This window comes from Antennarius striatus, chromosome 2, assembly GCF_040054535.1.
Source record: "Antennarius striatus isolate MH-2024 chromosome 2, ASM4005453v1, whole genome shotgun sequence".
NCBI lineage: Eukaryota > Metazoa > Chordata > Actinopteri > Lophiiformes > Antennariidae > Antennarius > Antennarius striatus.
In genome coordinates this window covers 19,119,869-19,131,649 of record NC_090777.1, presented here as the reverse complement: position 1 = coordinate 19,131,649, position 11,781 = coordinate 19,119,869, and the positions used below count along the sequence as shown (strand labels likewise).

General features: G+C 39.3%; 1 protein-coding gene across 1 annotated transcript; it reads right to left on the bottom strand.

Annotated features, from left to right (window-relative positions):
- Positions 1-176: 176 nt before the first annotated feature.
- gnat2 (guanine nucleotide binding protein (G protein), alpha transducing activity polypeptide 2) lies at positions 177-7,676 on the bottom strand. Its single transcript, XM_068337160.1, has 9 exons — positions 7,368-7,676; positions 4,720-4,762; positions 4,047-4,188; positions 3,766-3,923; positions 3,521-3,649; positions 3,274-3,403; positions 3,042-3,195; positions 1,973-2,184; positions 177-1,194 (listed from the first exon to the last, which is right to left on the bottom strand). The coding sequence occupies exons 1-8, from the start codon at positions 7,471-7,473 to the stop codon at positions 1,994-1,996; spliced, it is 1,053 nt and encodes a 350-aa protein (XP_068193261.1). The 5' UTR covers positions 7,474-7,676; the 3' UTR covers positions 177-1,194; positions 1,973-1,993.
- Positions 7,677-11,781: the final 4,105 nt, after the last annotated feature.

Genomic DNA, 11,781 nt, shown 5'->3' with positions numbered 1-11,781 from the left:
GATGGTTGGACATGGTGTCCACCACACAAACCTCACAAACATGAACATGTCGGTCCTTTCTGTGCTCAGAGCTATACAAAGAAATTTCCAAAAACACACCAAAGATAGGACTACTTTTCTTTCATGTTCAAGGTATGATGTGTTTATGGTCTCTGAAGTTATTCATCATCAATGACTGCCTTTCTCTAAGTACCTTCTTTATATTGTGTGAGCAACTATAAACTATTATTAACCCATTAAGAACGAGTTTGACCAGATGAGGGATCTTACAGGAGCTTTGTCCCCATCAATCGGCATGAAGCAGTGATGACAGCCCATTTTATCTCATTCTGCATACATTTTTCATTACTATTGGTGGTGTGTCAGAAACAGGGGCACAAGTGAAGTTAATGCATCTTTATTTCATGCCTCTACATTTCATAAGAAAGGACATACTCAGTAGACTTTCATTCCCTTTTCACCACAAAGCTTCATCTCTCTAATGTTTCCCTCTCTTATATATAGGTTCATAGATTTATCTTTCAAAATATTTCAAAGAATCTACTCTTATGTACAAAGTTCCTCTACAATGTTTGACCATCTGAAGTTTTTTCATCACGTTAAAATGTTAAGTGAATTGAATACATTTACACTATCATGATTAGTTACAAGTACAATTTGGTTTGTCATCTGGAAACACTGTGAGCACTGGTATTATCAGAGATATTGATCAGCAACTTTTTTACAGTTTAAATATCAAGACCACAGAGACTACTGTACTCAAAACAATGTTGCAATGTTGCTATTCAAAATATTAATATTTCCCCCAGATTTAATCATTTATTTGAGAACTCTTGGTTTTAATAATAAATATAACTCACAATAGTAGTCAGGGTGAAGCAACGACAGTCAAACAAGCAACTATGTCAACTTCATACTTTCAAACAAACAGCTTCTGGTGTTAGACAAATACTGTAGTTGGGAAAAACTGAAGAATCTGTAGAAACAACATGATGACTTGATAGTTGCTTGAACAAAGCAGGACGTGCACGGTGTTGCAGAGGTGTACAGGTGGAGGTGGTGTTGTGCAAGGAGCAGCCGAGGACCAGGATTTGGTTAGGAAGAGATCGTGACAAACAGACAATCCTCTGAGCTCCGTCAGTACACTTCTCAGTTAATGCCAATAAGTGAAGGGTTAAGGTTGGAAAGGAATTTCTGCAAAATAGAGACACAGAAACATCCTCAAACATCACAATATTGTTTCAAACATTTTTATTAGTGCTGCTGTGTTCTAGCATTTTCCTTCCTTCGGGGCTTCATGTTCTTCCTGTAATCCAATACAAAAGTTCAACTTGTTACAGAACTACCCGCAACTGCCAAACAGATGTTTGTTTGACTGTCTGTTTGCAGCAATATTCAAAAAGTTATGAACATATTGTGATTAAATGTTGTGTGGAGGTCAGGTATGGCAATCTAATTTATCATCCATACCAAGAACTACAATAAGTTTCTGATTTGGATTGTGGACAACAACCACAGTGCTTGGACAGAAATAACAAAACGACATCCAAGATCTACCACACATCAGAGTCTCGCGAGGATCCAAGTAATATTCCAGATGTAGTGGTCCAGAATAAATGTACAGGCCTCACAGAGTATTCTGCAGACCTGTGACTAAGATCAAATGGTAGCTGAACCTGTGTTGACTCAGTTTGGTGTTTTGACATATCTGAGCTTGATCCAGATAAAAACATTACTGGTGATTATTGCTATTGAGGTAAAATGACATAATGGAGAAACTGAGCTACCGTAGTGGAAACTTGAGCTCTCTGGATGCATTATAGCTTGCTATAAATATGTGTGAGCTCATGTTACAGTCAGGAGTTGCTTGGTGAAGCAGAATGACCTGATATGAAGGACACCTTATCATTTGGACCCTATTACTTTGCATCAACACAATCCTTGAGAGTGATGTGATGAAGTCGCCACCCACCTCTTTTCATTCCAGAGCTGCTTAGAAAAGACCGCAATCCTTAAGGTTTTCTTTGATGATGATGTCTGTCACAGCATTGAACACAATCTCGACGTTCTTGGTGTCTGTGGCACAGGTCAAGTGGGAGTAGATTTCTTTGACGCCCTTCTTCATGTTCAGGTCCAAGAACTGTGTCTTGATGTAACCGCTGGCATCATCGTACGTGTTGGGCCCTATTTAAAGAACACAAGGGAAGAAAAGACACAATCAGACATCAGTCCTTCTCCATGTCAGTCAATTTGTTGATTGATGATGTAAGCAACAATGCTGAGGTGCTTACCGTCTAGAATTACATGTGATTTAAAAATTATCATTTTGTTGGTGCAGTTTTGTTTTTACAATTAAATCTCAATTCTTTAGGTTTTTGTGTATTCTAATGAATTTTACTTATCCAAAGCACATGGGTCAAACTCAGGGCCCGGGGGCCAAATGTGGCCCTCAACATCATTTTATGTGGCCCGCGAGAGCATAAAAGGTCAGAGTGTCTAAAAATAAATACAGTAGGTCAAAACTGTGGTTTGACCTAAAACTACATTTCCCACAATGCAGAAATGAAGGCTATTTTAACTTTGATAAAAACATTTTTGAACAAAGTTAATGTCTTAACTTGTTTTATGTTATTTTTCTTTATTCACTTGAATAGTTTGATCCCTGATTGATGAATGTATGTGGGTTTCATAATTTGAGAGATTAAAAGGATTTTTGTTATAACAGAGTAACAAACACATTTTTTCTGTGCAACTGCAATGTTTGTAACTTGAATAAGCCATGAATTCAGAGTTATTTAACATTAAGGAGTAGTTATATTTATTTTGCATTTATGTTACATTACATTGAGTTACATTTAGTTACATTTATTAGTTACATCTGGCCCTTTGAGGACAGCCATTATGCTGATGTGGCCGTCGGTTGAAATGAGTTTGATACACCTGATCTAAAGGAATACCATCCACACATTCACACTTCTCCTGCCATAGCACAGAGAGCTGCTGGTTCAGGTCATGAACTAGTTAAGAAAGGTCATCCTCACCATCATAGTCTGGGAAGCAGATACTCAGATGGACTTTCTTGATCTTCTCTTCAAATAGATCCTTCTTGTTGAGGAAAAGCACGATGGAAGTCAGTGCAAAGAACCTGTGGTTGCAGATGCTGTTGAATAGATGGAGGGACTCGTGCATGCGGTTCTGAAAGGGTCAGAGAATAACTTTGTTAATTGAGGCCAGAGTTTGTATCTTTGTTTCATGTCTAGCATTGCAACTCACCACTTCATCATCCTCTACCAGCACCATGTCGTATGCACTGAGGGCTCCACAGAAGATGATGCAGGTCACGCCTTCGAAACAATGGATCCATTTCTTTCTCTCTGACCTCTGGCCACCCACATCAAACATCCTGCCCAGCACAGATAAGGTCACGAAAGAGTCAGTCACATCTCCTGGGTATCACTGAGCTGTAAGACGTAGTTTTGGCAGCTGTCACACAATTGTTCAGACATCTTCAGTAACGCACCTGAAGTGCAACTCTTTGCAGGAGAATTGCTCTTCAATGATACCAGTTGTTTTGACTCGAGATCGCAGCACATCCTGTTCAGTAGGGAGGTAGTCTGATTTGCAGATTCTGTCCATTTCATTGAGGTAGCTGATGGTAGCAAAACAAATAGTACATTTAGCAGACCTTAGATATGAAACTACGTATACATTTTTCTACACGTTATCCTTCTACTACATCAATCCCAGTAGTGGACATGGACTCACTAGCCAGCAGAGTCGTTCAGTTGGTACTCAGCAGCTCTTTCAAACCCAGCCTGCACGCCAGAGTCTCTCCACAGCTTCTTGATGACATCAGCCAGCTCATTAGGCATCGTGCCTTCTTCAATGGAGTCTGACAAGTTCTGCAGTTTCTGTGCATCCTCCTGTGGTTTCATGCAGATAAACCAAACACCCATTAGCTATGCCTACCAATTTTTAGAGTATGATTTCATGCCAGTGAAGAACAGCTCAAGATGATGTTTATATATTTAAGTGACATGTGAGACCTGTGCAGACGGTGAGCCAAAATCAATGGAGAGCATTTCCATGCCTCTGATGATAGCCAGAGCAGACTGCAGGATGTTGCCATAGATGATAGCTCGGAACTCCATTTGTTCCTCTTTTGTGTAACCACCTTGATGCAGAATCCTGTACACAAGTAAAAAAGGTGTAGTTCAGGAAAAAGCTTAGAAAAATATACATGAACATTTTTCCTATTTAGATATTGTTCAGTAAGAATGAATGATTGAATGAACAGTATGTATTTGCTTGTCCACTTTCAGTGACATTAAATAAAAATGTAAAAATCTTGCAAGGAATTGCTGCTGTCTATAGATTTCCGTGCATGCTTGAGGTCAAGTTCAGATATTGTGGAGACCATCTGTTATCTGGTGGCAGTCGTGCTCATAGCGCCCCCCTGTGGTGTCTTTGTGACTCTGCTCAGTCTGACTGCTGACTGCTCAACGCTAGGGCTGACAAATCAGCTTAAACCAATGACTTCCCTGTTGACCTTTTGTAAAAGGCTTTACTGAAAGTGAAAGAAACAGAGATGAGGAAGTGTTGACCTGCTGACTGCATGCATGATTGTTCAAACCCAAACGCTTTTCTCCAAAGTTATGGCTTTCCACTGACCTGATGTACGTGACTTAAAATATGACAATCATTTATTCTGACACTTACTTCATTTGTTTTACGATGGTGCTTTTTCCTGACTCACCAGCACCTAAAAGGAAACAACAGGGATTGTCAGAAGGTTGTGCTTGTCTTTGACGTACCACAGAGTAGAATCATCCAATGAATGTGCTAAAATGATATGATAGCCTGAAAGGAACAGTTAAACGGAAACAGAAAAAGGAACAGACTAAACAGAAGCTAAAAAACTATTCTTTTGAGCTAAAGTGCTTCCCATATTTTTGATATTGTTTACTTCTTGAGCACAGACAAAAGTGAACAATATGAAAAATTGCTGGACAGATACACAGAGCTGGGCAGATAAGAGCTAAGACAAGACAAAGCTGTCTGGAGTTTTCTGGTGTTATTTCTGGTGTCATGGTTGCTCATTAGAAGCTAAACTGATTCAGCCACATAAACTTCTTGCAACAGAACATAAACAAAGAATACAACTTATATATTTTGTTGCATTATAATTTCTAAAATGTGGTTTTACATTAGTAAATATTCACAGTTTAATTTTCCTCCTGCTTTAAAACTCACCACTGAGCTACAGAGTGTCACCGGACGTCACCAAGCTACAGCAAAGCTAACTCAAGCTCTAAATATAGACAATGGGAAGAGGACAAGACTAAGAGAAATTAGAGGAGTCATTTTATGAATGAAACAAAACTTGATATATGAGTGTCAGACATACATCCAGTTTAAATGTCACTGTTCAAATGGAATTTAGCTCTTAGATCTTGAACTTCAAGTAATTCTTTCTATCTGCATCAGGGAGAGGACGTACGTTTTCCCCTGCTAGATGTCAGTAGTGGATCATAACATGTTTGCTTTGCTGATTTGGGATATGATTATAAAGGTGACAGCATGACATTATCAACACTGAAGTTCATCCGTTGAGATTAGTGAATGAGAAGTTCCTTTATCCTCCCTGTGACTTCTTTCACCTCCTGCCCTTGCCAATGCACCTTTAGGTATTGCAGGGCCATCAAATATTCCTAGATCAAGGAAAAGTCTGTGACTGTGCTAAGTGAAATTTGATAACCTTTTAATTCATTAAAAATAATTGTGGAGGAAATATTCTTTGAACTACCTCAGTTTATATTTTAACCTTTTATGAACAGATAATTACTCAGATTTAATCGAGGCATAAATACAGAAACTGGTCAAGCAGTTATTAATCCATTTGGATTTCTCAAGAGTGATATACCTTCCTGATTGCAGTTTTTGCAGTCATGACTTCAATATAGTGCAGAATTTCAAGGAGTTTTCACTAATGTTGATTTTTACTTTTAAGCCAATCTGGACTCAGGCAACTGACTGGTGACATCAGCAGCAAACAGACTGCAGTGCTTTCGGTGACATCCTCGAAGCCAACAAGATAACATTCTTTTCATCAGCACCGATTCATATCTGACTGTCTGATCTCTGATGCTGCATTTGCAGACAAGCAGTTCCTCTGCAGGAGGGGTTAGATGTTATATATCTGAATAGCAATAACGTCACAACTCATGTTACAGGGCCTAAAATTGACAGGTTTAATATGTTGTAGAAGCATTTTATACATTAAACACTTAATTTTTCACATTTATCACTGGCCCCAAAACTTCATGCTCTGCAAAGATGATATATTTACTATAATTCATTCATCATTCTTGTTTTTCTTGACTTTTATTTAGATGTTTCTCAATTTGGCTGAACTCTACACACATAATCAGTCATGATGAGCATTTTAGTCCTTTTGGTTTGGTGTAGATGTCAAGATCTTTTAAAGATCTTCTTCATGTAACTGTTTCTGCTATGTTACTACATGGACACTTAATGTGTGAGTTGAGGGATAAGCAAAGACCTCACCAAGTGGATCTGCACTAAACCAGTTAGCTAAGCGGATTGACATATAGTTTCAATTAGACCAGGGGCTATGATTATTTTAAGCACCAACGTCCTTCCTTAGATTTGAAAAGTCATTCTCCTACAATACTACCAAAATTATTAATTTCAATATTATTAAATTGAAAAAATTTAGAATTACTATTATATAGCATTACTGTAGTTTGAAATCAAGTAAATTATAATTGAAATACTTTATCTTCCAAACCTGTTTTTTCTTTATTTTATTTTAAGTAGAAGCACTGTTTCACTTCTCACCCTGTATAAAGTTCTAAACCTACACTTCTATCTCTCATCACTCCGTAATGCCCTCTCGGTTTATCAGAAGCTTAAGCAGTCCCTTCGCCTTTTTTAATAAACTTATGTAGGATATTATCATGAAACAGATCATCTCCTTCCCTTATTAGCCCTCTGATGATTTCATAGATTTAATTTTAGAAGCAGTGAGCAGATGTACCAGAGCACTTTACCATATCCCAGATGGCTCAAGTCCAAAATATGAGGAATGTGCTGCAAGTGAGCCAATATCCAAAGATGCACGAGTATTACAACCTATCATGTTCCCTCAATTAATAAATAAAGTTATTTTCAAGATTTTCAGCCAGCTGAGCCAATTTTCTGTTAAAACACACATATTTTAACATACATTTTAGAGTCGGAGTGAATCCTATAGAAGGTTTTTGAAAAAAGGCAGCCTGAGACCTCAGCATTACCTGCTGTCTGGGGCAGCTAGTTGCTACAAGACTATTCAGGAGTCCACTTACCAAGCAGTAATAGCTTGACTGTTTTAGAGTCCTTATCAGCATCTTCCTGGAGCTGTTTTTCCAACTCCTTAGACTTTTTGTCCTCTGCACTTGCTCCAGCACCCATTTCTTCCTCCGCTAACTCAAGATCCTCAAGTATGGAAATTTTGACGGTTCTGTGTGAGTTGCTGCAAAGAACTGGGTGCAACACTAATCGTGCTGAAAGGTGATTTCCTGGCTGAAGGAGCTTGAGAGGGAGGTGCTTGAACCCTTCTGGCTTTGTCGGCCTCTTTCGATTAGATGTTCAGATGCGACCCTCTCAAGGATCAAATCAATTCAGCAGCTCTGGTAGGATGAAATCCACCTGTTAATTCCCTCTGTTTTAACCCCTGACTTAGGAGGTGCTGCTTCCTGATTGGCCAACCAATCCAATTAGTATAGTGATGGCTGTAGTGAATGATGTAAAAAAAAAAAAAAAAAAGGGAAAATAAACACCCTCTGTTACCCAATAAAAGTCACTGACATCAGTTTTGAAATGTGGGATCAATCCATTTGATTCAGAAGCTGACGACTATGTACACAGACAGGAAACACAATGGCTTTATTTGTGTAAAATAATGCATTTTGCATTTCCTTGCCATCGCATCAGCCTGTTGACACATGATTGTGGTTGTGATTTGAGACTATGGATGAAAAAGCCATCCATTTGAGTTACAGTGCCTACTCTCTGCATCCACACTGTATTTCCTGCCTCAACTCTTGACTTCAGCGTCGGTCACATGGACGAGGCGGGAGGCATTAGTCTCTCGTAAACTTCTTACAGATAAGATGTTTAAATCCCAGGTGGTGTGGTGCCTTCTAAATAAAGCAACCGTCACTGCACTTTGCTATTTAGTTGGTTCTGAAACATCATATGACCCAAATGTTTTCCCCCAGATGACATTATCTGAACTGGATTTAAGCTGTCACCGAACTACGAATGTTTTCAGAGGAGAAGTTGTAAAACAGGGATGTCTTCTTGTGAAACTGCAGGTGATCTCTGAGCAGTTTGGTCCAGTGTGGTTGATGGGTGGAGGTCAGGGGACCTTCTAGTCATTATCCTTATGTTCCCGCCCTAAACGCACTTCATCAAAGGTCACAAAATTCAGATTAAATACGCCATTGTTGATAATGCTAATAAATTAATGATTTGTATGTGTGTTAAAATATTCAAATACTAAATGTGTGTCCACTTAAGAACATGTTTTGTTCAGACTGCTTCTGAGTCTACTTATAGTACTTAATGGATATTTAATAGATCCCTTGAATCTTTGAATATATTCTTTCCTCATGTTCAAACCGTCTCTATGTTTCTCGTTGGAGGAGCAGAACTTACATCTGTCCTTTGGCCAGACAGACAGCCCAAGATGCAGTTGAGTGACGTCAGGGTGAAAGAGGCTCAGCCCAGCTAATGGGCTCACAGATGGGGACCTCTGAAAAAGAAAAGTGTGACATGAGTGATGGAGAAAGCAGGAGAAAAGATTTAAGGAGGTGTCATGGCAGCTTTAACAATCCAACCCTCTTCCTTTTTTTTCAATTCAAATTTGTGGAAACAAATTCTTTTAAAGCAGGTTTAACGCACAATAAACTATAAAAATATATCTGTAGCATTTCCCTCCAATTTTTACATTTTGAGTCATAAAGCAGTGGGGTGGGCAGTAGAGCGGGTCGTCCAATGTTCCCAAGATCGGCGGTTCGATTCCCGCTCCCGCCCAGCCACCCGGAGTGTGAGGTGACAGTGGGAGGTGTCAGGTCACCTCCCAAGCACTGCCGAGCTGCCCTTGAGCAAGGCGCCGTCCACCATTTGGGGCGCACCATGAAGGAGCTGCCCACCACTCTACCTCCTCCTGCACGCCTACAGATCCCCTTGTGTGTGTTTACGTGTGCTACAGCGGCCTGTACACACTAATATGTATGCATGTGTTTGAAGATTTACTAACTAGAGTGTTCCCCTTAATTTCAGACTATTATACAAAATAAAAAATATATAGGTGCACATTTATTAATAATCCGTCCATCAAAGAACAATCATTTTCCCTTTTGTACTGCTTTGCTTCTCGGCACCATGTCGGGTTCTGTCCTGAGATGTAGTGCTACATTCACGTCATTCTCTCTAAGCATGCTGGGCTAATTGCTCCGGGCTTGGGACCTAATTCTCTGAATGCCCCCAAGCAGGCTAATCACGGTAGCACATCTAGTGGTGGCGACCAATCCCATTAGGTAGAGGAAGGAGTCGCCCTGCTTTATGCTCAGCCCCCACATCTCCGATCTGTTGACAAGATTACCCACAGAGCCTCAGATCAAGCCAGGAGGCAGGTGCTTAACATGGCGTCTTTTGGGGCAGTTGGTTCAGTGGAGACCAAACATGAAATGACATGTAGCAGAAAGACGGGTGAGAATCTTTTACTCATGTGGACACTCTTCTCTGTCTTCTCTGAAATTAATCTCATTTGTGAGCTTAAACACCCCATATGAGTCAAAAACACAGAAGAACCAAACATCTTTGTTACAGATTGGATAGTAGAACTTCTTGAACCAATCCATCTGACATACATACTGTAGATCACTGGATAACTATATACAGTATAAAGCTGAGTTTACTAGATACAGATGAACCATGTTTGCGTTCCTGAATGAGACGTATGCAGTTGTTACTCTGAATCCTCTGCAGGTTTCCTTACGGGAGCGTCCCTCCCTCTATTGAGCTCATGAAAATGAAATGCCCAGGTGTACGCTCACCTGTAAGCACGTGGCAACAACATGCTGCAGTGTCTGCAGCTGGACTGAAACCATTCTTATTCCTCTCATAAAATATCTGTATGATATAGCATCACCATGCATCCTATCTCCAGACTTTATGTAACCATTACGAAGCAGCTTTCTTTACTTACCAATAATTTCTTACCAATGTATGTCAGCCATCTTATTCACTTAGTCACACACCTGTTTTGTTTTGATCCAAATTTAATGTATTTAAATTGCTAAGTAGTAAATAATCTCGCAACATTAAGTTTAGCTTGATGTAGCAAACATCATTCTTTCCTCATTCTTCCAGTGATCCAAAATCTTATTGTACTATGTATAGTGACAATAAAGGCTTTCTATTCTATCTTTGAGCCTTTCACTACCCTGAAATAACTCACTGTGAGAACTCAGTCTGTCTTTACATCAATACATGATGGGATATTCACTCTGTTAAAACACAAAGATTGGAATCCAAAGTCTCTTCCAACACTATCATCAGTGACTGCATGTATCATGTATGACAGCCATAAGAGGAAGGTTTGTGCCCAAGGTCAATGCATAATTTGGTTCAACTGAGGAGGGATTAACGAGAGAGACAGATTAACTGGAGGGTGCACAAGAAGGGACATGGATACAGTACATAAGACTCCTGCTCTACATTCACCTGCACATCAATATTCAGTTAGCTGCCTACAGAAATTAGCTGCATGTATGCACAAATGTTTCTAATTGAAATACTGCAATGTCTTGTTGGCTCTATTAAACTTTAAACTTAAAATTTAGATTTGAATACAAACAGACCATATCTCTTTATCCATAAAGGACAATTTACTCTGAGCATCGTGAATATTACCTTAAAAAAATCAACACTATTATAGTTATACACCCACTATAATTAATGTGTGGCATGAAGTAAAATTCTGATGCTGTCTAAGTAATGCATTTTGAGATCTTTGATCTTAATTAGGATTGCTGTTCTGAACATGATGTCCTACTGTTATTTTCATGATGTAGCTGAAAAGAAAAATCACGTGTCTATTCGGTGTCTCCCGCTGTGATTTGTAGACTGCCGTGTGGCGTTCTGCTGCAGTATGGGCTGTACTTCCCTGTAAGGACCACAAGGTGGCGCTGGGTCCTCAGGTACACCACCTGCTGGAGAGCTCTTAGTTCATCTCTTCACCGTTAATATTCAGCTTTTTATGTCTAAACGGATGGATGGATGGATGGATGGATGGATGGATGGATGGATGGATGGATGGATGGATGGATGGATGGATGGATGGATGGATGGATGGATGGATGGATGGATGGATAGATAGATAGATAGATAGATAGATAGATAGATAGATAGATAGATAGATAGATAGATAGATAGATAGATAGATAGATAGATAGATAGATAGATAGATAGATAGATAGATAGATAGATAGATAGATAGATAGATAGATAGATAGATAGATAGATAGATAGATAGATGACATGTTTTCTTCCCTTTATTTTTCCATGGCCTCTGAACTCTTCAAACCCAGTAAGGGTTCCCCCACAGGCAGCTGTGTCACTACGCTGTCATCTCCTTTCACTATGATAAAAAATAATGTTTTAAGTATCTGGAGAAAGCACCTATGATGAGAAAATGAGCTTAGAGACAGC